This window comes from Lepisosteus platostomus, chromosome 12, assembly GCF_059453375.1.
Source record: "Lepisosteus platostomus isolate fLepPlt1 chromosome 12, fLepPlt1.hap1, whole genome shotgun sequence".
Classification (NCBI taxonomy): domain Eukaryota; kingdom Metazoa; phylum Chordata; class Actinopteri; order Semionotiformes; family Lepisosteidae; genus Lepisosteus; species Lepisosteus platostomus.
This window is the reverse complement of record NC_142622.1, coordinates 30219470-30246732: the sequence shown is the minus strand read 5'-3', so window position 1 is coordinate 30246732 and position 27263 is coordinate 30219470. Positions and strand designations below refer to the sequence as shown.

General features: G+C 34.5%; 1 protein-coding gene across 2 annotated transcripts in view; it reads left to right on the top strand.

Annotated features, from left to right (window-relative positions):
* Nucleotides 1-465: 465 nt before the first annotated feature.
* LOC148651386 (uncharacterized) overlaps nt 466-27263 on the top strand; it is a 55512-nt gene continuing 28714 nt past the window's right edge. Inside the window, exons 1-5 of one of the 2 annotated variants that reach the window (XM_088601593.1) lie at nt 466-580; nt 897-997; nt 7388-7466; nt 19232-19355; nt 27081-27207. In XM_088601593.1, the coding sequence (XP_088457719.1) occupies nt 19269-19355; nt 27081-27207 (214 nt within the window). In that variant the 5' untranslated portion in view covers nt 466-580; nt 897-997; nt 7388-7466; nt 19232-19268. The remainder of the gene's footprint in view (nt 581-896; nt 998-7387; nt 7467-19231; nt 19356-27080; nt 27208-27263) is intronic. The other variant, XM_088601592.1, reaches the window with a different exon arrangement.

Below are 27263 nucleotides of genomic sequence, written 5' to 3'. Positions count from 1 at the left end.
AAGTCCATGAATATTACAAACATTTGCTAAACCAAGCACCTTACATCTATTCAATGAATTAAAGTGAGTGCTCAGACTTTTCTCCTTGATAGATAAGAGTATGCATCAGCTTATGCATTTGTAGTAAGTAAAAGCAATATGTCTGAATGTATGAAGACCATTTCATACATGAAAAGGCTTTTAGCTAGATCCATAGATACAATCTTTGCGGAGTTTGTTGGGCAGCAAATGATGGAAGATTATGTTAGGACCTAAATATATATAAAAAAAGATGACGCGGTGCATAACTTCTTTCTATATAAAACAAGGAATAGGTCAGGAGCACCTCTCCTGTTAAATATGTATAATCCAAATTATGATGAGAAGTGTATTTCCCTGGAAACACAAAGGTTTCGTACTTTGTAAAGCCGAGTCCCTCTATCGCTGACAGTCTGATTGATAGGACAGCTTGGGTGGAGCAGGTGAGGCTTAGGCTCTACCCCCTTATCTGCATATATGAAATTGATCTTCTGTGGAGAGGAGAAACAACAGGAGTCTAGGGTGAAGTGTTTCGCGGAAACATTTAAAATTCATGAACAACGTAAGACTGATATGATATAAATGTTTCAAAATAGTAACTACAAATTAAATTTTGTCTATTGTTAAAGAATAAATATTCTTATTATTTACGTGTGTAACAAGTGTAAAATAGCTCGGGGCTATTTTTGTCCATTGGTCAGATAACCTTTTGGGGACGTTTTACGTAAACTTTAGTGACTCGAAATGTAAATGTCGTTTTACTTTGGCACTGCTTATAGGCTGTGGTGTCCTGATTTCCCTAAACTTTATCGTTCTTGCAAAGTTAAACCTGGGTCGTTTTTTTTCCGTTTTACTGTTGTCATGTCTCACTGTTATAGGCGTTTGAACTGGAGGGTGTGTTGTTTGCTGCAGTCAGCGCAGGAGAAACGAGGACACAAGCTGAAGAAAACTGTTGTTGAGACGGGTTCCAAAACTTAAGGTACGGTTTGTTTTAATTGTCTCTTCGCTAGTATACTTAAGATTTAAACAGGCAAAAGAATAAAGAATGACGAATTCCTTAACTGTCGGAAGTTACACTAGTGCTTAGTGTTCTACAGCTGTAAAGTACTGGTTTTATAATCAACGTTAACATTACAGATTGTGTAATGAAGTAGTTCTGTTTTTCAGGGTCACATAAAATATTCTCTGAATTACTGATCGTAGTATAACTAGGAAGTAACAGTAAAACAGTATTGCTGTTAACATGCCTTATTTCCATTTTGTCAACTCTATGATCGTGAAATGCATGTAGTTTTGGTTTGTGTGGTGTGGGTTGCTTTTCTGCAGCTGTCGTTTATTTTTTTCATTTTATTGTTTTTCTGACTCTGTATACTATGCTCAAGTGACCGATTCTTCTATTTTCTATTGCTACCTTTTTAATTAGTTTCTTGATGCGCCATTTCGTTTACCCAGCTTTCTTTTGATTGGTGACCCATATTAAGGACGGTGTTGTATCAATTATACTTCATGTCTCCTTCCAAACCTAAACACTTAAACGTGTTTAAAAAAGTGCAGACTAAACTTGTGCTGTATCGTTGTACTGTTAGGACAAGTATCGTGTTCTCAGACGATTACGTTTCCCAGGACGTGGTACTTACATACAGTAGATACAGTATATATGTTTTGGCTACACAAAATATGTCATGTTATACAAAGATAAACGTTTTTTTTTTGTCTTCTGATTTTTTAAGAAGAAATCTTTGTGTTAAAAAGTCTCGTCTCTTTTTTGAGTATTGCTGTCTTGGATAAAAATGATTTTAAATACTTTTTTTCTAGTTGACTTGAGATTAGTGTTAAATTATTATTAGTATTAGTATTATAACAGTTACCGATACATGAAGCATAATTTAAAAACAACATTTGCCTCAGATGGACACTATAGAGAATACAATAAATTTAAAAGTCAAAAAGATGTAAATGATTAGAATTTTTATTCCATGAACTACTTGGTAAATTCAGTCCAGTTATTTGTTCTCTTCAATCATTTGCATCATCACCTCACAAATGTTAATTTTCATATCTACATATTTCTTTTACAAATTAAACATAAATGTTTATTACGTACCAAATATTTATTTAAAGTAATACACAGCAAAAATACATTTATTGCTTTGAAAATAATACATTGAGGTGCAGATAATCATGAGGTCTGCAGTTGTTTTAAGTGTCTGAAGCCTATTGGAATGCTCAGGTGACATTTAGTAATCAAGCACAATGTTATTTCTAAGTATGTAATAACATTTCGTGTAGGTACTGTAGTTTGTTCTTGCAGTTAAAACCTTTATAGAGATTGAATTCAGGACGTTCTTGTAAGACATACGGTAGCAAAAATAGGTTGCAGCCTGCGCGAATCAGGTTTCTATATAGTATTTGTGGTAGTAGTAGTAATCACTTGCATTTGTGTGTATAATTTAATTTAGATTAATAATTTAATCTCTGACAAAGAATCTGCTTTGTAAAGCCTAGAAATAAAAAAAAAAACACTTGCTTGTTTTTTGTTTAGAAATTAGCATTTAAGGTAGGCTTTTGGAATGTGACAGTCATATAACAGATGTCTATCGCAGTTGCCATATCGGTTTTCACAGTCAGATACTGTAACGGGAGCACATCATTATAGAATTTCCAGAATTTATTTGTTTTTGTTTGTGTTGTGTTTCTGTTGAATGGATTCTGATGTTGTGAAGCTGTTTGAATTTTGGCTAGTCTTATTTCAGTTTCTGGATTAAAATATTTAAACTTTATTCTTGTGAATTTCATTACTGTCATTACAGGGTCAAGCCAATATTAAATTGTGTTACTGTCTATTTAGTTCCTTTAAATGGAAGAGCACACATATTAAAGTAGTACCCTGGTGCTCTCTTGTGTGTGCTACCAAATGATAAGCAGACCAAACAAAGTGAGACTGGTCAGAGTGTAAGGCTACTGGCCTGCAAGAGAACACATAGTTTGAGCTGGTGGGGACGAGATGAATACATTTTCAGAACATCTGTAGTGCATTTTCTTTTAATTCAACAATTGGTTGTCCTGTCATTGTGGACTCAGTCAGTAATCTTGAGGTGAGCCCCTCAGGACTATTAAATAGATACTTTATTGATCCTGTGAGGGAAATTCCAGTCCAACAGCAGCTTAACACAGACCACACAGCCACAGTGTAACAAATGATACAATAATATTAATAAAATACATACGATACAATCAGTACAGTGAAAAGTGCACTAAGAAGAGTTACTCAGAGTCCAGAACACACAAAGACAAACCAGAACAGTACACAAAAAAGTTGTATTGCACAATATAAATAAATAAATATAAATGTACAAGTCCCTGGCATATATTGCACAAAAACGGTTGTAAACGTGGGGGAAACAGATGTAGCAGTTTGCTGTTCAGTCCAAAAACAGGTCACTGTGAATGTTGCCCCTGCCCAGACGCAAAGTGGATGCGTTGTACAGTCTTATGACAGAAGGCAATGACCTCCTGTAGCGCTCCCTGTCGCACCATTGATGGATCAGCCTATTGCTGAACGTGCTCTTCATTTACACAAGCATGTCATAGAGGGGATGGGAGACGTTGTCCATGATGGCCTCTAGTTTGGACACCATTCTCCTCTCAGCCACTACCTCCAAGGGGTCTAGGCCAGACCCAATGACTGAGGATGTCACTTTGCTAAAGATTTTAGGATTAATCTAACACTTTAGGATTTAAGGTCATAGGGGGATATTTGTGCTTTGGCATGATATTTAAGTTAGTGTATGGTCATACATGGTGCTCATGCATTTTATCCTCTAAGTAATAGAATAAAATGTTGCTTTTCAACATATGATTTAAGAATTAACTAGACAAACACTAAACAAACAACACTATATATTAATTTTATGAAACTGTATCTAAGCCTCATTTATTAAAAACCTCTTTTAATTAAATTAAAAGCTCCTTTTCTGAATGGGAAAAGTAACATTTACATACGTAAGCATTGAATATATAGATAAGTCCTTTTTTTTTACTTTGTAGAACTTTATATTTATCCCTGACCTATTTTGAAAACAATTTGTTCTTTCACAAAACATGCACATACTTGATTATTGAAGTTCGTTTAGGAGATAAAAAGAAAGGGAATATGTCAGACTTGTTAAAAGGAGGAACGTTTGTGATGGTAAATGATAATTGCTCTTGATGTCAAGTTTCAAATCCATTTGTAGATCCAGCCATCAGAGTGGGTTGAGCAAAATATTAATCTGCTCAGTTTCATCATAAACATCTGCTCTTAAAAGAAAAAAACAAATAATTTTTTGTCTTCCTCACAAATGTTTCATGCATATGATTTTTTTAGTAATATGTGTTTTGTATTGTTGTCTTGTCATATAAACAAAGTTTCATTTTGGTATGTTTTTATAAGAAAATTGGTAACAAAGATCTCGTGGAAATGTTTTATTTTTCACATGTTGAGTATCATTATGAGTAACAAAGTTTTAAAATATATTTGTGCTAGCTCTGTCATTTCAGAAATAGTACACATGCCCACCACACTGCTTTTAATGGACAGCAGGTGTCAGAATACAGAAATTGTGGATTGCATTACAGTAAAACCTTGCCAGCCACGAGGGTTATGTTCCTTAAAACCCTCACGTTAGGTAAATTTGTGGTTGATAAACTTAAATAATTTTAGGGGAACTGAAGTTATGATTCAAACTATTAAAATCCCTCAGAGGTTTTTTTCATCTGCAGTAAAGCAAAACAGGACCATTTAGAGCTTTTTTTTAACCTTTTAGTGCTTACCTTTTGTTTATCTGCTGTTTACCTTTTGGTTAACCTTTACCTTAAGCAATGATGGCAGTGTAGGTTGGGTCTTAAACTCACTTAAATTCAGGAGTGCCTAACCTTTTTTAATGTAAGATCTACTTTTTCATTTGCCAGTCCAGTGCAATCTACCAGTGTGAATTTGAAGCACTGATATAGGAAAAACAGAAGATGGGCACATCAGTACAATAACGATACCCATCACTAATTTTTTTTTTAAAGCAAGTGACTCATGCTACAGTGAACAAGTAATGTTCCCCATTTTAGAAAAAATAATATCCTACCTTAATGTGAGCACTGGCACTGAGAAGCTTACTTGAGAACACTTGTAATTTTTTTTAAACGTGTTGACACTGCTGATCATGTCGATTATTTTTTATTTTGTCCCTGCAGCTCGACATTCAGCTCATTTAGTAGTTCAGTCAGGTCTGTGAGGAATGCTAAATCCAGAGGCCACTGGTCATCCTCTAATTGGGCATATTCACGACTTAAGAAACTCTTTGATTTCAGGCAACAGCTGTCTGAACCTTGCCAAAAAAGTTTGTTTTTGAAATCTCCAACAGCAAGTCAGCAGCCTTAGCTTTTTTTTATTACTTCTCGATCCCTGAATTACTTTGTGTTTAGCCAGGACGTGGCTCACATGGAACGATGTGATGATTGCTGCTTTCCCTCTTGTATTAGGCCTCGTCTGGTTGGGCACCCCTGCTTTAATAGCTTCACCTTTCTTTATCGTATGAACTGTAGCTTCTTTTACACCAAACAACAGCATTATTGTGTAGTTCTTCATAGTTCATCAGGCATTTAAGATTTTTCTTCATCACGGATATAGTTTGCTTAGCAAAATTGGACTTTGCTCTTTTTATAGGATAATTAACATACGAATGCATTGCTTTTAAGTTAATTTAAACAACACTTCAGAAAATGCTATCATAAACTTACAGCAATCAGCTGAAAGAACAAATTTAATCCATTCTCTTCATTATTAGTACACCCTACTGTAATGAAATGGGCAATGAAATTGTCAGTGAGCCTCTGTATCCAGTGGCTGCCAGCACTTTGTCTTTCTGCCTGCGCACCAGCTATTCCTTGCTCTGTGAATAGCACAATGAGATGCAGATGCTGGGTAGTGGGTACATGGGCAGGGGACAGGGAGAGGCTCACTCACTAGCTAGATACATCTCAACGATCCTAGTCTGTTGTACTGCTATTTGAACATTTTAAAATAGTTGTAAACAACCTTCAGCTCGGTTTCATCCTGCTTCGTTTTGTTTCATCCATCATTCCTTCAAAACTGCTGTCTGCCAGACCAAATCACAATTAAGCTAACTTTTGAATGTTAAATTTTCAGATGTAGAGACACTACTGTATATACAGATGCAGCCATTCAAAATACAAGGCAAAATCCCGTACCGTGAGAAATTATCTACAGTTTAGCGTATTATACCGCAGTACGTGATTGGCTGGCCAAAATGACCGACAGGCGGCACTCGTGGTGCATTTGTTGTTGGTGAAACGATTGCTTCATTTAATCTCTTTACTGTGCACGTTTAAATCCACTTAATATTTAATATTAATATGGAATTTTACAACTAAAGGGAAGTTTTGGTAGCTGAGAATAAAACGAAGAGCAGCATAAAGTGTCTGTAGGTCAATAAACAATATTAATTTAGGAATATAAACATGTAAACTGTATATGGTTGGTATTGTTAGTTTAAATACAACCAGTACACACCAGTATTCCACTTTCTTCATGAACATTTTAAGCATCAAAGTATTCCACTTTCATTTGGTTACATACTGTGGTTATTTTGGAAAAGTTTTTATGTGCTCCTTCTGACTATATTAAGTTTATATGCTTCATAAAAAGTTATAATGTTTTAACCTTTTTTGTGAATACTTGCACTCGTTACCACAGTAAAAAAATGCATACTTTTTAGAATTTGATTAATAGGGAATATAACATGGAATCACGCATCTAAAGAAATTAATAACGATATTATTATACTCGTATAGCTCAAATTATTACAGTACTACACTTTCTTGGTAGACATCTGCATCAATTTGAATTTGTTGGTATTTCTTAATATCACAAAGTTAAGTGATTTATTAATAACTAATAATTTCAAGCTGCTTGTATTTTAACATTGTTTTTTATTCGTCACGGTTTTCACAAACTTCGATTTATTAAACGCTAATTTTTGTGCTCCTTATTGCAGTAAAAAAAGCATTCTTTTTAGAATTTGATTCATATGGAATATAATATGGAATGGCATATCTAAGGAAATGAATGATATTTAAGGATTTATTTTCATATAGCTCAAATTATTACCGTACTCCACTTAAACATGTAAACATCTGCATCAATTTGACTCATTCAGCCATGATTACTTTTGCTGCCTACGCATGTTTACACAGCTCCCTACGTGAATTCTTGTTTTTGACTGAGAAAGCATTAGATAACTTTACAACCATTTTATTTTCAACAAATTGTAAATATGATGTTTACATTGGCGTTTTTGTTAATTTTTTACTTAAGCGTATGGAGGAGTGTCAGCTGTCAAAGAAAGCTCCCAAGTATCCAGCAATTGCAAAGGGTTCCACTGCAGCAGCCACAAGTAAATATTTCATATTCTTGCGAAACAATCATGACTTTCTTATCCAGTCAGAGGTTTGATGTTTTTTTATTTTGAAACCATCATCTTAACATGCAGGTGTGAAGTAGTTAACAGCTTCAGATTTAAAAGGTTATTAATAATATCTTCCATGTCACATTAACATTGGTATGTTCTTACAACTGTAAAAAGAGGTGATGCACAACTTGTCTCCTCTATTACTCTTCAGTTGATAGAGAAATCTACACACAGTAAGCTTCAAAGAACACTTAAAACGAACCTAGGTCTATTTACATGAACAGGGTCAGCTGCTGGTCATCGTATGGACCCACGGACTCCCCCCGGCTACAACTCCCAGCCTGCTTTGCAGTACCCTCAGCGCCTAGGTGCCCTTCCTCCTCGCCACCGGGCAAGGGCGCTACAGTACCAATAAACAGGGAGGCTTCGCAGACTTCCTTCTTTGAACTCAACAGAGCTCCAGTAAATAATTTACAGTATATAACCTTCTGCACTGCTTCTAGTTTAGCAGGATTTGTGCAATACGCACATTGTTTAATGGGGATGACATTACCCATGTCTATATCACTGTACGTTTCAGTCATTTGAGGTTTGAGTCAGAGTGTCTGTTAATAAAACAGAGCACTTTCTGAATGTTGAATGACTGACGGACCGGGTTCAATCCCAGGCAGTATACTATATAGTACAGTTAAAAAAAAAAATTCCAAGTTAAATTGTTGGCTGATTACTGGCTGCTGACATTTGGATTAAGACAAAATATAGTTTTTTTCCTCAACTTGCATATAAACCTGAAAGAGACACATCATGTTCACAATAAGCTATAATAGTGGACTATTTTTATGCATTCAGCTCTGTGAGAAACAAACCGAAAGTAATGCTCCGATCGCGCTCTGAACCGCCTGGGTGCAGCTCGCTACATTACAGTGGTCATTACCACTACAAGGACAATAGAAGTTTTTTTTTTTAAAGAAAAGAATGTCAAAATGTTTCTAAAACGTCCACAATTCCATATTAGTATAACTATCAAGTGATGTTAAATTATTTAACACAACATTTATCTTTTTACAATAACAGCAAGCGGTGTTCTTACTATGTATTCTGTGAAAAAGATAAAATGTTAATAACTTTTTGTGAAGTACACAATATAAGCTAATGTAAGAACAAGCCCGTTAAAACCAGAACCCATGTAAGTTACCAAGTTCAAGACTTTGATGCATAAAATATTTATGCATAATTAAAATATTTATGATGAAAGTGGAAGGTTGTGAACTTTTGTCCAACTGAGCTTGCTTTTATAAAATATGCAATGCAGTCTTGCTTTTATAAAATATGTCAACTTTTTAATGTTTAATGATTAACATGCTGTAATACACAGTTTAAAGTTATTAAAATTCTAAAGAGTATACAACTTAAATTCTTAATTGGAAAAAGATTGTCCCTCAGCAGTGACCAGGATTCGAGACCAGGCATTTCCTGGCAACAGCTCAAATGCTGTACATGAGATTTTAAGCTTTTGTAGCTCCACCTGGCAGTTTTACAAGGCGCTTCCGGATACTATTATCATATTGCAATTAACGTGGTATGATGTGGTATATTGTGCCACGTCCCTGCATTTTGACACAGCATACAGTACCTCGCGTTTTTTAATTTCTGCATCTGTACATATACAGTGCTGTGCAGGCCCTTTCGCAGTTTTCACATTTTGCTTTAAAGTTGGTAATTATGACACATTAATGTAGCAATTAATGGTATTTATTATATAAATGATCGACTCCAAATGTTCAAAGAAAAAGACAAAGCAAAAGAAGACAATACATAATAAATATAAAAATTGAAAAGTCATGATTGCGTACAGTAAGTGTGCTTTGGGAAACTTAAAATGGAACACAAAATAACATCGAGCTACACTGCAGAAATAGTGGTTCACAAGATTTACCAATAAAAAACCTATATTGTTAAGGTCCCTCAGTCAGGGACTGAATTTCAAGCAATGATTTAACCACGAAGACCAACTAGCTCCAAGACAACACAGGCATTAATAATTGTATGAAGGTATAGGTGCGGAGAAGCTTCCCTATAGACCCCTGATATCAGCTTGAACATTAAAAAAAGTAAAAGTAAAATTAAGAAGTGGAAAGCACCAAAAGGCTGTCCCTCCATACTGAGCAGCCACGCAAGGAGAACCTGGATTAAGAATGCCACCGTGATGTTAGCTATGATTGTGTTAGAGTTACAGAGTTCGGTTGCTGACATTGGAGAAAATGTCTATGAGTCAACAGTATTATGGTCACTCCGCAAAGGAGACTTGGATGGAACTAACAAAAACCATCTTGGATCCTGCTTGGGGTTTGCAATGAAGCACTAATTGTCTATGGCATGTGGCAAAAGAAAAATGAAACATTTTAAATACGAAACATTAGATCTGATGCAAGCTCACACTGGGTCAACACCATCAGTACTGTCAAGGTTGGTGGTGGCAATATTTTGCATCCCATCAGCAAGGACTGAGAAGCTTATTAAAACAAATGGGAACATGCAAACCCTAGAGGCAAACCTGCTTCAGTCCTAAAACTGGGACCTAAAATGTATTAGTGTCAACAGGGCAATGATCAAAAGCTCAAAGCCAAAGCTATCCTGAAGTGATTAAGAATAAAAAAGTGAATGTCCTCGAGAGGCCCAGGCAAAGTCCTGACTTGCGTTCTGTTGATAATATGTGGAAAGGCTTAAATGCAGTCACAATCAGTCCCCAGGAGGAATGGTCCTGAATTTCCTCAAGCTGGTGTGCAAGCTTGGTAGACCTACTTAGAAAGTCGTTCCACTGTATTTGCCGCCAAAGGTGCTTCCACCAAATATTGAGTTCACTGGTCTGAATACATATGTAGTCTTGTAATACTGAGTTATGCAGTCCTTATCAAGGCCATTTTTCATAAAAAGTGCAGATAATTTATTTGTGGACTATTGTTCAATTAGAAAGAACTGTGTATAAAAGATTTCTTAAATCCTAAATCATATTTTTTCTGAATCTTTTGATTCTGAAACAATAAGGTAAAATGAAACCGATTTTCAGCATATCATATGCATACTGATACAAGAGTGAACAACAAAAAACAAGCAACATATTTTCTGTGTTGTAGGAAAGAAATTGTGTCAATAGATAAGAAAAGTTGTACTTTCTATTTTCATAAACCTCTAATTAGGTGTGTTTTTAATTTACATTTTTACTATCCCATCTGTTGGGAACACTTCCTTTCACATAATAATTTCACATTAATAATGAACATGAGAATGACAGAGATTATATTGTAAAATCAATTTCTTTGAATGACTTCCCAAGCTCACGACTGACAGTGGAAAATCACTGATGTTCTGATGATGATATCTTTTTTTTAAATCTGAAATCACAAAATAATATTGTTGAAAATATAGGCAAATTATTTATTGGTGGTGTTGCATTTTAAATACCTTGTTCACAGAGAATTTTGTTCCCGTGTGGGTGAATGTACAATGCTTTTTTAAAAAAAACTGGGGGGAGGGGAATAAAAGTTTCATAGTGTAAGGGAAACAAGTTTTATTTGACATGAATGTTTTTTTTTATTTATGCTTAACAAAAGAACAAACATTACAATACAAACAAGAGTACATATAACAATTCCAAACAAAAATATCGTCAGGGGTACATACTACTACATCAATTCAAGTTATGAAAAAAGATTAAACAAATTAAATAAAAATAATGTCCGCACCGCTTTCATATTTTTGCATTTCGATATAGTCTGCAAATACCCCTTTACTTCCATTTTAAAATGCTCAAACACAGGGTACCTCCCAGACCACTTCATTTTATGTATGTGATAATGCCAATATAATAATTAAATTTATTACAAAATAAATTTTTATATTGTTTTCACTGGGGCTGAAACTTAACATAATATATTTTTCAACAAAACAAATATCAATATTCGTCTCTTCTTTTATATAATTCTGCAACTTAGTCCAGAACATTTTTACCCTGGGAAATAAACCAAAACAAAAGCTGAATAGTTTCAGGGCTATTGTCACAAAAAACACATTTGTCATCTATATTAATTTTAAATCGTTGGGTAACAAGAGTTTTAACTGGGTAAATTCGATGAATTATTTTGTATGAAACCTCCTTAATTTTATTGGTTATACAATATTTATTGGGCAGCATCCAAATCTTTCTCCAATCAAAACGCTTTCCAAATGCGGAATTCCAATATATTGTAGTCGCAAGTAAATTATCATTTTTTAACAAGGATCTCAAAAATGGGTTATTACATCCACAACTCACAATATCCTTTCCTTGTAGTTTAATATGAGCTGTAAATTCTTCCAATGTTTCTAAAGGACTACTATTACAACTCCTTAAAAGAGTTAATATTTCCCCAGGAATCGCATTAATTACAGCAAAATACTGATCCAAAGTAATAGAAATATTGTATCTATTAACAAACTCGGTGTAACTATATATTTCATCATCAGCCTTGATTAATTGTTTAATCTTGACCCAGTTTTCAAAAAATAAGGTTTTATTTCTAATTTTTATATATTTGTTGTTCCAGATAGTAAATCTATGTGGGGAAAAGTTATGTTTATACATAAGTGACCACGTCAGAAGTACTTGTTTATGAAAACTGGCAAGTTTCAAGGGGATTTTTCCAATGTCAAAGTTACATTTTAGTAAAAACTGTAGACCCCCTACTTCTTGAAATATCATATTGGGGATTATATGCCATACACTTTGCTTATTTTGTAAATAATTTGACATGAATGTGAGAGGAGATCAAATTTTCCATTGCACAATGCAAACAATGTTTTCAATGCTGTGTAGAGTATTTTTTTTCCAGTCATCCTTAGGTTAATGTTTTTCTTTTTATCAAACATTTGATTTCGTTTCGTAACCCCCCATTTGTAATAATATGATGTTATCTTTACTGCATGCGTGTGAATCATAATGTACAATCTTCATATTTGTTTTTAGATCTGAAATTTCAATCAGTGTGCTACTTTTCTGTGTTTTATACAGCAGCTTATCTGTAAGGTTAAAGTACCACCCATCCCAGACAATGACAATCATTGTTAATCACATTTCCCCAAAGACAGCCTTGAACCATGACACAGAGAACAAGGTCAGCATTCTTATTTTCCATCTAAAGTTGGAGTATTGTGGAATGTGTCTTTTTTAAAGTATTCTATGATTAGAAATAAAATATTTGATAGAATACACAGATACCAGTGTCACAGACAAATGCTTCAGTATTGGAGTGCTGTTTTTCTCTGTATCTGCCAGACACATTTGTGGGCACTGTTGTTGTATTTAAAAGCATATACACTTAAGCTGCAGAAGACCCTTAAGATTGTCCCTGTTTGTTTTACTTTATGCTAGAGAAACCTAACAGTTTAGCTTAATTTGTTTTAGATATGATAGTTCATTCTTGAAAATACTCACTTTTTTGGGAAAGAAATTCTTAGAAACTGAATTTCTCATTGGGTCTTTGGCCAATCAATAGGCCACCTATTTCCAAGAAAGCAGCTCTGAGATCAAATAGGAACAATTTCCACTGGTGCTATTTCTTAAGACTCCTTTCTGCTGGTGATTTCATAATCTTTCTAATATGTAGTCATTGACACCATAGTAATTTCAGTGCCCCATTTCATAACATAACATGGTCTCATGCTCGTTTGTAAACACTACTGTACTCAAGTTTATACTTGTGTTTATGGTATTCTTCCATTTATGTCATTTGAGCATGTTTGATCACCTGAAAGAGACTGGCGACAGTGTCTTCAAGTGCTATCTTACATTATCAATTAGGCTATTTATATTTCAAATTTATTGTGTTTTTAAGTATCAAAAGTTCTTTGCTCATTTATAATGGAAGTAGGCCATTCTTGCTTCTGTTGCTCTTGTATGGCATTTTCTGTGTTTTAACGTAAGCTCTTATGTCATAGCCTTTCATTATTTTCTTACTAGAAATGTAGTCAGTACTTTCGTTTTTGGTGGAGTATACTAGGCACCAATCAGGTTATAATGTTCAGTTCAGTGTTTTGAATATCCAGACAAGTCATGGGTGTATTTCACAGATTCACGCAAACTCTAATTCTCTGGCTAGAGTCTTTGTCTAGTGAACAATAATAATAATAATAATAATAATAATAATAATAATAATAATAATAATTAATAATTGCTTACACTTGTATAGCGCTTTTCTGGACACTCCACTCAAAGCGCTTTACAGGTAATGGGGACTCCCCTCCACCACCACCAATGTGCAGCATCCACCTGGATGATGCGACGGCAGCCATAGTGCGCCAGAACGCTCACCACACATCAGCTCTCAGTGGGGAGGAGAGCAGAGTAATGAAGCCAATTCATAGATGGGGATAACAATAACAATAGCTTGGTTATTGAAAAAAGGTCTCTTTAATTTTTAGAATGTGGCACAGATGCAGCCATTCAAAATGCACGGTACAAACCCGCGGTACAGTAAACTACCCACAAGCCACCGCAGGGCACCGCGGTAAGTGATTGGCTGGCCAAAATGACCGACAGGGGCACTCATGGTGCATTGGTTGGTAGTGAAAAGATTTAATAAATTAATCTCTTTACTGTGCACATTTTAATCCGCTTAGTTTTGAATATTTATATGGAATTTTACCACTAAAGGGAAATTTTAGTAGCTGAGCATAAAAAGAAGAGGAGCATAACGCATCTGAAGGTCATAAACGATATTAATTTAGGAACATAAACATTACTGTATGTATGTAAACTGTACTGTGTATGGCTGGTCTTGGTAGTTTAAAGAAAAAATACACACCAGTCTTCCATTTCTCCCTAAACATTTTAAGCATGAAAGTTTTATGAAACGGTACCCAAATATGCGATTGCTGTATAGAATGAATTTTAATTAAAAAACATTATTTAACACGGAAATGAAGCTGTTTACATCTTCCGCCTGAGAACAGTCACCCGTTGCTACCCAACGCAGAAACACAGCCACTAACTAGCAAAGAGAGGACATTAGCTAGCCAATATGATAAAGAAATAAATGATTATTTTTTTATTTATTTTACACATTTATTTGAACATTTCCATCGATTGTACAAGCACTTGGAAACTGTCCAATCCCTAGTTCATCAGGCATTTTCTTTTACGCTGTGGGCATTCTCCTGGTCTGGCGCCGGTCTGTGTCTTCTAGGATATAATGCCAGCGAACTCTTGTTTTTATGTCCACTATAACAGACAATCTCCTTTGCTTTTAACCGAACGTTTAATAATTTCCTAAAATGAAAATGATTTACTTTATTTCCCTCACGGGATCTATAAAAGTATCTATCATCTATCTAAACTATGGGACAGAATTCTGGGGTCTCCCTATACCAGAGATTACGGTAGGGCTTCAGAATGGTGATTGCCTGACACCATCTGACACCCCTCTGATTGGAGAAAAAAGATGTGCTGGTCTGCTATACATACTGTACCAGGAAGAGGATTTCTTTCCATTCGCAACTTGTATTTTAAAAGTTCAATTAAGAAGTAAAAACCTTACAGCGTACACAGATTTCTAAACTGATCAGGATCGTTATCTTTGTCTTATGCATAATAATGTTCACCACTCTGTCCAGCAAATTAATAATAAACTTTATTTTATATAGCGTTTTAAGCGAATAAGTAATTAGATTGCTCATAAACCTGATCACTTATTCTACATAAACACAGCGTAATTGCTCTCTGAAAATGCTTTTTCTTTTTATTTAGGCTCAGATTTAAACTATAGATCGTATTATTAATAACCATAATAACGACCAACCAACAAAAACAACCATATAAACATAATACCAACCAAAAACATAGATAACAACCACAATACAAAATCAAATATATCAAACCATTAAACTCTCTCAAATTCCTCCAATTATCATAATCCCGCCCCTTATGCAAAACCAAACCCTCCTCCCATCCCAGTTTATCCTCTTTATTATAAACAAAATCCACCTCAATTTTCTACATAAAGCATTACACAAAATCAATACCTCAACACTCCATACTCAACAACGATAATTCACAAACAGCCAGGACATGTAACTCCACATTTCCAAATAGACCTCATTTCCATAGCCCCGCCCCTTATGTAAAACCAACATCCCTCCCCTGTTCTCTCTCTACGCTGGCGTTTGTAATCGTTTTTATTTTTAAATAAATTTAGTGGTTTCATTAGTGACAAATGCTAAACTTTCTTGGAAAAATGTCTTTTATGTAAACCGTTCATTGTCTTCCAATGAAAGAAGGGTTCCGTTCGCCGTAGTCGAGTTGACATTAGAAGCTTGCCACGCCCGGACTGTTACACCAACGCATTAGCATGTTAAAGCGATTTCATTGAGGAGCCTAGCTTTCTTAACTAGTAAGTACTGTACTTACTGGTTTTTTGAGGGGGGGAGGTGTCTTTCGCTGGAAATCTCGCCCCCTTCTACTTTGAAAATACCTGTGAAACCGGTTTAATTAGTCACAGCCAGGACTCCCGCAGAGAGGGGGGTTGTATTTGCAGTGCATCGGTATACAGTAGATGTGAAAGCCAGAGCTGACCGCTACGCCGCCCACGTGTTATGCTCTTTGTTAATGTCTAAGCCGGAACACATCATTATGTCTCATTTTGTATTTCTTAAAGAAAAAATCTTTTGCCCACCCTAACAGTATTGTTGTTATTGTTTTTAACCTGTAAAGTGCTTTGAGGAGCCACCTTTAAAGGCGCCATATACAATAAAGTTCATTATTATTACTATTGTTAATTTGCTGGACAGAGAGGTGAACATTATTACACAGAAGACAAAGATAGCAATTAACGTTGCATTGTGCATTGTGCTGCTGTAATACAGTTTTAAATAATTAAAAGTCTAAACAGTATCAGGTTTATTTATGGGTTTTAAATAAAGGCGATTTAAACGCGCTTTAAATCAATATAAATGTTTATATTGTAACACATAGGTGACTATTCATTTTTATTAAAATGACTTAAATTCGATTATTTTGTGATATTTAGAAATATACATTTGTTTGGTGCGAGTGAAGTTTTATTTAATCTCTGAGCCATACTGATTCTTATGAAAGCCAGTTTCCACTAGGGAGTAAAAAAAAAAACACACTATGGTATTCTCTCCGATGCAGTGCAGTTAAAAACATATCTCTGATGCTGTTCCTAAATGAATATCGTTTATGACCGTCAGACGCTTTATGCTCCTTTTCTTTTTTCCAGTGGATTGAACAGGGAGAGGCATTTCTTGATGTACTTTTCACTGATGAAACAACAGTGGCTCTGGAACAGTTTTCAACCATGTTGTTTTATAAAAAGGAGAGATATGTGAACAAGGAAAACCCAAAACAAACATGTATGCCATACGGCGTACGCGTTACTGAAGCTAAAAGTTTAGCCTTTGTCACTAATGTAACCACTAAATAAAGGCATATAGAAATCCCTATGTTACAGACTGTATATGGCTGGTATTGGTATGATAAAGAAAAAATACACACCAGTATTCGACTTTCTCCCTAAACATTTTAAACATCAGAGTCATGTGGTTATTTTGGAAACGTTTGTACGTGCTCCTTCTGACCATGTTACTGTTTACTGTTACTGACCATATTAAGTTTAAGTGCCTGTGGGCACTTTTCCTGTCCGTGGGGGGGTGGACCGTCTTTCATTTGAAGGTTAGTCTGTTCTACTCTGAGAATGTAGAGGGGGAATTAGTATTAAAATTCGCACTGATTCCCTTGCGAAGATACGGACATAGGAATATTCGTGAGTGGTCCAAAAAATGGCATAAAAACGACAAAATTAAGGCTGTGAAAACATTCACAATGTACTTTATACTCAAAGCAAGTGTTCTCACAACTCTAGGAGGTTTCGTGAAAATACTATAGGCGTGCCAAAATCTTTTTTTTTTAATTTAAGGTGACTTAACCGCGGTTTTCATTTTCAGATTGTGAATCAAAAAATGCATTTAATTAAACACGCGATTGCGATTTTAATCAATTACTGTATTGATTGAAACACACATTCAGTACAGTCACATTCTCCTGTCGTCCAGTGGTGTAAAACGAATTAGCAGGTGATTGAGATAACAATGCACTGCCCACTGAGTGGAATGTTCTCATTTGTTCTCAAAGAGAAAAAAAGAGTGTAAAAAGAGGTGATAATTCTTAATAATTCCGTGTCGCATTAACTAACCTCTTCAGTTTATTCCGCCAGACAGTACATGAATATAATTATATCGTTATTAATTTGTTTAGATACGCAATTCCATATTATATTCCCTGTTAATCAAATTCTAAAAGTATGCATTTGTTAGATAACAAGCGAATTCACAGAAAAGGTTAAAAGACTATCACTTTTCACAAAGTATATAATCCTAATAGGGTCAGAAGGAGCACGTAAAAACGTTTCCCAAATAACAACATGTAAGACTTTGATGCTTAAAATGTTTAGGGAGAAATGGAATACTGGTGTGTATTTTTTCTTTAAACTACCAAGACCAGCAATATACAGTACAGTTTACATACAGTAATATGTTTATGTTCCTAAATTAATTTAGTTTATGAGCATGTGAAAGGCATGGTGAATTGGACATTCTCAAGAATTTCTTTGTATGATTGGAAACGAATGCGTGATCGGATCAACTAAATGCTGTGGTGTTACTTTTTGTCAATGAAAAAATAAACTCTTTTCGTTTACAAAGACGGTTACAAAGAATGTGGACCAGGGTAATACTTTGAGCTTACAGCTTGTCCAAGGTCATTCATCATTAATACTATTAGTAATATCTTCGGTAAAAACTTTGATGCATAAAATATTCCTGCATAATTAAAATATTTATGATAAAGGTGGTAGGTTGTGTACTTTCGTCTAACAGAACAATCTTTCTTTTATAAAATATACCGCCTTTTTAATGTTTAATGATTAACATGCTGTAATACACTGTTTAAATTTAAAAGTCTAAAGAGTATACAACTTAAATTCTTAATTGAATAAAGATTGTCCCTCAGGAGTGATCGGGATTTGAAACAGACGTTTTCTGGTGACAGCTCAAATGCTGTACAGGAGAGGTTAACCTTTATTAGCTCCACCTGGCGGTTTTACAAGGTGATTCCGGATACTATTAACATAATCTAATTTGCATACGGTATGATGCGGTATACTGCGACACGCCCACCGTGTTATACTGCAGCATACCCCGCTTGTTTTGAATGGCTGCATCTGTAGATATGTTGGGCCGTTTGCACCTAAAATAAGAGTACAATGAATGCAATAATAAGTAAAGGGAATGGTTTTCATATTGATTTTGATAAAACATGTTAAAATGTTACATAAAACTTAACAAACATGTAAGAAATGTGTATTATTTGTTTTAATTGACAGGAAGATTTGTCTTTAAATCTGAAATCTTTTCTTATCAGAACATTTTTGGGACAATATAATACTAGAAAATGGATTTGTTTATTACGTAAATATAGTACTTAACATTCATTTTTTTTGGTAACTGCTATACAAGTGCTGATATGGTGAAATGTTCAGTTTGTTTTATAAAAAATGTAAAGTTGACTGATTTTGCCTTCCATATCAGCACTACCATATCGTTTTGCCTGTTCATGCTCCTGCTATCAAATTAGAAGTTTCATTTTTGCCTCATTTTGTTTTGTGTTTTGTCATGAGACATTTATTCTTCTGTCCTTGTAGATAAGAAGGGCAATCTCCAGTTTATGGCATCTCTATAATGCCAGTTCCACCACCACCTCCACCCCCAGGGCCCCCTCCCCCTTTGTCTGGGACTCCCCTACCTCCTCACCCACTTCTTTCCCAGGTAAGTGTCTGTTATAATTATACTATAATTGTAAAAGTTAATTGTACAAATCACTAAATTCTTTAAACGTTGTATAGTTTTGGATGACTTTCATGTCAAAGCTTGAAAGGTAATTTGAATATAAAATTAAAAAAACAATACTGTGTTTACTTTTTAGTGTGTCTGCTAATAGGCTGCCTTAGTTGGCACTTGTGGTCCAGACACAAACACTTGGTGTATGTAACCTGATTAAGATCTCATGATTCATTCTTCCCGGTATAGTGCTTGTGCTGTGTGCTGACCTTATTTTTATTTTTTTTTTACTTGCTGAATGTACATCATGATTGTTACTGTAAATTGCATAAGTGTATTGTGCAAGTATATTTTATGTATGTATTGTAGGCTTCCTTGGATAAGGGTATCTGTGAAGCAAATAAGTAATAAGAACAACAACGATATCATTTAAGCTTATGGATTCTGTCCATTTGCTAAAATGTACATTCTCTTTAAAAAATAATATATTTTATAAGCAGTTAAAATTATCAATGAACTTATTTTTTCTGCCTGGTAAAGCATTCTCTTTGCACACTTGCTATCTGTTTGACACAGAAGACAAAGATAGCAATTTACGTTGCATTGTGCATTGTGCTGCTTTAATACAGTTTTAAATAATTAAAAGTCTAAACAGTATCAGCTTTATTTATGGGTTTTAAATAAAGGCGATTTAAACGCGATTTAAATCAATATAAATGTTTATTTTGTAACGCATAGGTGACTATTCATTGTTATTAAAAAGACTTAAATTCGATCATGTTGTGATATTTAGAAATATAAATTTGTTTGGTGCGAGTGAGGTTTTATTTAATCTCTGACCAAGGGAAACGTTTCATTTTTTCAAAGAAATGTTTGTTAAAAAATAAAGTCATAGTTCCATGGGATTCAATCACAGACCATGTGACATGGGAGTCAGGAAACTAACACACAGCGCCACCGGATTTAATAACGCTATAAAAACGCTATAAAATAATGTGACTAGGCACAGAACAAGTTTACAGCACAGTACAATAATAAATGCTGACCATGACTTTAGAAGCATAAATTACCTTACACTCAATTTAAACACAAGATGTCTTTCTGTATGAACCTCTAAGCTGGTTCATACAGAAATGTAGAAATGCATTAGCCTGATTATGATTAAAAAACACATAATTAAACACGCGTTTGCGATTTAAATCAGAACACGATTTAAATCAATATAAATGTTTATATTGTAACGCATACTGTCCAGCCTCCATTTCTCTATAAAAATTTACTCTATTGCACACACACACACACAATAGAAGCAGGAACCGTTGTCAGAAGGGAAGAAGGTGACTATTCATTGTTATCAAAAATGACTTAAAATCGATCATGTTGTGATATTTTGAAATATAAAAGTCAATTGATTGTCCATAATATCGCTATTCTATTTTTTCGAAGAAATGTTTGTTAAAAGAAAAGTCCAGCACCAGCTGGATTTGAACACACAACCTGTGCGTTGTTAGTCAGGCACGTAGACCAGTAGGCTACAGGGGAACTCGCATGAACTTGCATGAACTCGCAGTACACGAATATAATCATATCGTCATTAAATTCTTTAGATATGCGATTCCATATTATATTCCCTATTAATCAAATTCTAAAAGTATGCTTGTTGACTCCGGTATCTCTTTAGTTAAAGACTTCGATGCTTAAAATGTTTAGGGAGAAATGGAATACTGGTGTGTATTTTTTTCTTTAAAGTACCAAGACCAGCTATATACAGTACTGTATGTTTATGTTCCAAAATTAATATCGTTAATGGCCTTCAAACGCGTTACAGTATGCTCCTATTCTTTTTATGCTCAGCTACTACCCTTCAGTGGTAAAATTCAATATCTACAACGGGCACAGTAAAGACGTTTACTGTAAGTCTTTCTACGACAGACCAACGGACCACGAGTGCCCCTGTCGGTCAACCAATCACGTACCGCGGTACCCCGCGTCATCTTGCGTCATGATGCGCAACACCGCAGCCAATTACCTGCGGTACGTGTCTGTACCGCTCACTTTGAATGGCTGCATCTGTAGTATATGTTAGCATGTCACGGAGCATTCTTTACATTATTTATTCAGAGGTAAAATTTCACTGCTGAGAAGAGATAGCACATATTTCAGTCCCATGACGCTTGACTCTGAAATTGGAAAAACAAGCTCAAATATTTGGGGCATTTAATTTTGATGTGTCTTGCATTAGAAATTTGAGATATTAATGTAAGCAAAGAATATCTCTTGGTCTAATTGCATCATAGTAGCTACCATTTAGTAGGTTCAGTGTAACAATTAAAAATGTTGTGCAAGATTTCATTAACATTTTTTTTTCAGCCCTGAATGCTTTGCAACAGAAATTAATTAGTTATTTTCCTGCACTGTTTGTGCAGCAAACAGCTGCAACAGAATTTAATTCAACATGAAAAGATAAAATAAGGGATTATTTTTTCCCTCTTAATTTTTTATTCCCTCTTAAGGTTGTCTTTTACTGAAATTGCTTTTCAGCACCAGGGACTATTTGAAGGAAAGTTCTAGTACTTTGGTCTAGACCAGTGTTTCCCAAACTTTCAATAATCGCGTACCGCTTTTGAGATTTTAGTCTTATCAGTGTACCCCTTTTCGGGCAAAGGTAATTTGAGGGTAGAGATACTAATACTATTTTATCTAGACTAGAACAAATATGGTAGTTATTTCTTAATACTTAATGTATTAGAAATGTTATACATGTATACTATATTAGAAATAATAGTTAAATAAAAAAAACTAAAAATAATGATACATTTAAATAATGACATTGACATTTTCAATAACATAACAAACTGTTTATTGTGAGGGATGGAACAGCTTGTGTTGAGATTAAATTAATGCAGAGATATCCGGTTCTATGATTGTCATTTTTAGATGTAGATGGGGGCTCCATATCAATAAGATGGTTTAGTTTTTTTTTACTTCATGCCAACTAGCGCAGAAAATATGAAGTAGAAAGGGCATTCTGAATGAGTGAGGTACGGTATGCTGTTTTAAAACGTGGTGGACGCAGCGCAACATACTGCAACATACTGCATGTCTTTTGAAATAGGATAATAGTTTCCAGGAGTACCTTGTAAAACCGCCAGGTGGAGCTAATAAAGCTAAACGTCTTATGTACAGCATTTGAGCTGTCACCAGAAAATGCCTGGTTTTCGAATCTTTTTCCAATTAAGAATTGTATTTAGTTTATTAATTAATACAATTAAGTTGTATACTGTTTAGACTTTTAATAATTTTAAACTGTGTATTACAACATGTTATACATTAAACATTAGTCAGTAATTTTTATAAAAGCAAGATTGCTCAGTTGGACAAAAGTATACAACCTTCCACCTTTATCATAAATATTTTAATTATGAATAAATATTTTATGCATCAAAGTCTTTAACGTGGTAACTTACAGTGGGTTCTGTAATAAAAGTTATTATGTCTTATCTTTTTCTAAGAATACGAAGTTAGAGCACCACTTGCTGTTGTTGTAAAAAGATAAATGTTATAGTGATTTAACATCACTTGATAGCTATATTAATATGGAATCGTGTAACCAAGTACCTAAAGTATCACAAGTGAACGTTTTGGAAACATTCTGACATCTGTTTCTTTTTTCTGTTTCTCAGTCTGTCTGGGGGGATTGGCTGCGATTGGAATATACACAAACAAAGCACTGAAAGCTTTACAGTAGATGATCAGGTGTTTCGCAGACGTAGGGATAGTATGTAATTCTCACACTATGAACTCACACCTGGGATTCGATTAATTCAAAATATATATATATTTTTAATTGAACCAGGTACTAGTTCTTGTATATATAAAAGTTATATCAAGCACTATCAGCTTTTTTCCCTTCCCTCTGTTGTGAGATGATACCGCGCTGGCTGGCACGAAACATTCCCTCCCATTTTTAATCATTCTGTGTCCGAATCAAAGCGGGTGCGAGAGAGTAGGAAAAGACACAGAAAAAAAATGTGTATCCTGTCTTAATTTCAATTTATAAAACGGATAGGTCCCATTTTGAAATCTGATTGGCTGACACGCTTTCGAAGCTGTGCTATATTCTCTGATATACGCACACCCAGGAAGGAATTTTGACTTTTTATTGTGTGACAAAGAAATATCAATGCACTGACTGATAAATAACGGTCAATTAAAATCAATTGCATAGGCTTTTAAACACTACTACTTAGATTAGGAAGAGAGCCTGGATTCTCAGGTATTTGATACATGTATCTTCTTCTGCTGTCTTGGTTGTGCTCTTGAGGATCCTTGTGATTTTTTGTGCTCTCGTTGAATGATAGTTTAAATCATTTTCATTCTTAGAAATTATCAAATGCTCGGTTAAAAGCAAGGGAGATTGTCTGTTATAGTGGACATAAAAATGAGAGTTCGCTATGAACCCAATTTTAATGACAAAGCGCTGGAGTGATACCCTGGCAGGCACTGAGACCAGCACCAGTGGAAGCACTCCCGCAGCGAAAAAGAAAATGCCTGACGAACTAGGGATTGGATAGTTTTTCAATGCTTGTACGTTCAATGGAAGTTTTCAATTAAATGTGGTAAAGAAATAAACAAAAAATAAGTTATTTATTCCTTTATCATATTGGCTAGCTAATGTCCTTTCTTTGCTAGTTAATGTTACATATGGCTGTGTTTCTGTGTTGCATATCAGCAAGGGACAATATTCTCAGGCGGAGGAACGTAAACAGCTTAATTTTCGTGTTTAATACATTTTTAATTTTTTATTTTCTATACAGCAATCGCATATTTGGGGACTGTTTTATAAAAGCTTCGCATCAGGCCTAACAGCGCCTTTTAACGCTGACTATATCTTCGATATAGCATGGCCTCTCGTGCCTTATTGCTTAATTATATTTTACCTTAGTTTTTTTACTTTATAAGTTTGTATTTTACTTATTTTCTGATGGATTCAACGTATATTTATAACTTTCTTGTAAATTAATGTTTTACAAGATGTGGAAGAAGTTCAACAAATTATTACATTGCGAACTTTAATATTATTGATTACTAATAGTTTATGCTAACACCTGACTTTCTTATTTAGAAGTCAATAAAGTAACTTAGTGTGACATTAAATAAAAAACAATCAAGTATAGTCTGTGGTATTTGTAAAGATTAAACTGTTTGTAAATGTTTTTTAAAAAATAGAAGCTGTAGAACGGTCTTTACGGTTAGTGGACGATGCACTATTTTGTCAGCAACCTGCTGATCTGCTTAACACCTATAGAAAACATTATTTTATTTCTGTACTGAATGCGTGTTGGATTTTACAAATTTAAAGTGTTTAAAAAGTTTAAGAAATATAAAGAACTTACAGCTTACACAAAGACTCTAAGCTGATCACGTAGAAGAAAAACAACAGTTTCTGGTGCATAAAAAGTGTTTTTAACTGATTTATATATATATAAAGTCTTTTCATGTTGATTTAAGTGTCATTCTTTCAGTTGGATTGCATGATTAGCATGAAACAACTTGGGGTAATTGTTATGATTTTTCTGTTATTATCGAATCCCTCAACTCGTTCACTTGTGATTATTTTGCAAATATTTTTACATGTTCCTTTTAACCACATTGCTGTTGATACTGTTGCAATAGACAATGAAATGCTCGGAGTTTGTAATGTCGGGTGCTCTGAACGAGTTAAAATTTGATGCAGTACAAATGTATTTCCCACAAGCTATACTGTAGTGTCAACATCACTCTGTATGCATGTGGCACGTCTTTGTTTAAGTTTTAAAACTACAGTATGGAAAAACGTGTTAAGAAAAAACACGACATTTGATTGCTGGTTGCCTTATGTTAAACAACAACAAAAACAAAAGTGCTTGCAACTGAAAATTCCTCTCCATTCCCCAGAACTGTCTATTCTACATAACATTACACAGTGGGGTGTTAACACTCCTAGCCTCCCAAACTGCATTACATTAAGTAAAAGTTAATTCCAAGCTAGAAAGAAAAGACACAACGTGTCTTCTCTATAAATCTTCAGTTTACAGACTGTCCAATGTCGTTTATTATCAATAATATCTTCTGTATCACAGTAAAATTGGAACGTTTTTTGCAAGTGTAAATCCACCTATTTTCTAAATGCTTTATCCAGGACAGGTAACAGTTTCACCAATACTATTTGGTAACGTTTTTTATGATTTTGAGAGACTTCAGAATGCTTCAACTGATGCTTAAAAATGTAACAATGCATACTGTAGTTAAAGAGCTATTGAGCACAGAACATCTTTCTGTCTGTGAAATGATTTGCATATGTAGTTTATTCTTACCTGTGTGAAAACAGGAAATACAGAGGGAGTTTCAGAAATACCCAAAAATTAAATATAGTTTCCATAATATTTACTCTTTTAGTTTTTCAAGGAAATGTTTATTTGTTAAAAGTAAGCTCAGGTCGGGAAAGGGGTTAGAATCCCCGACCTCTAGCACCCAAGTCACACGCAAAAGCCATTACACCACTGCATCACTTGACAACTTAAGCTATACCTGAAAAGGGCAGGCAAAATGTTTCCAAGCAATCGCAGGTGAATGAGTCCAATTTTTGCAGATGTTTACAAAGAAAGTGGACTATGGTAATAATTTGAGCTATATGAAAATAAGTAAATTCTTAAATATCATTCTTAATTTCTTTAGATACCATATTATATTCCCTATTAATCAAATTCTAAAAAGAATGCTGTTTTTACTGCGATAATGACCGCAAGTATTCATAGAAAAGGTTAAGTTTGTATAAAGTATATAAACTTTGTATAGTCAGAAGGAGCACGTAAAAACGTTTCCAAAATAACCACAGTGGGTAACCAAATGAAAGACTTTGATGCTTAAAATGTTACGAAGAAAGTATATACTGATATGAATTTTTTATTTAAACTACCAATACCGGCCATATACAGTTTACATAATATGTTTATATTCCTAAATTAATATCGTTTATGACCTAAAGACACATTATGCTCCTCTTCTTTTTATGCTCAGCTACTAAATTTTCCCTTTAGTTGTAAAATTCCATATTAATATTCAATATTGAGTGGATTTAAACATCCACAGTAAAGAGATTAAATGAAGCAATCGTTTCACTAACAACCAGTATACCATGAGTGCTGTCGGTCATTTTGGCCAGCCAATCATGTACTGCGGTATAATGCACTAATCTGCTGTTAAATCCACATAGTACAGGGTTTTACTGCACTTTTTGAATGGCTGCATCTGTACTTAACAGCTTTATCTGAGGTTGAGCCAATCTGTGTGTGTTGTATAAACCTTGGGTGACCATCCACTTCTCTCCTTTTGCACTTGCAATGTAAACAAACAAATCTGAAGGCATTTGTTATCATACAAAATATAATATTTAAAATGTGAGCATATTTCTCATTACTCCATTCTCATATATTAAATTTAAATTGTTTTCTGCAGCTAAAAAATACTGTGATAAAATAAAATAAAAAATTCAGCCGTGTAGCCTACTTTGGGAAACACTGGTCTAGACCTTTAAATTGTGTACAATGGTTTAATTAAAAAAGACAAGGAAAACCCTAAATGTGTGATAGGGTCTTTTCTTCACCTTCATTTTCTTCGTTTTCTTTAATTTCCTGAAATTCTTACAAAGTATGTAAATGCTGGTTCTGACAGGATGCACCTTCTAAACTGAAACATGATGAACAGAGAGGCAGGAACGCATTGTTGGCAGACATCCAGAAAGGAGCTCGTCTGAAGAAGGTGATGCAGATTAATGATCGTAGTGCACCAGCAATTGATAGTAAGTTCATTCTTAATACTCTTTATACTTACATTTATTCAGGGCTTACTACAGTT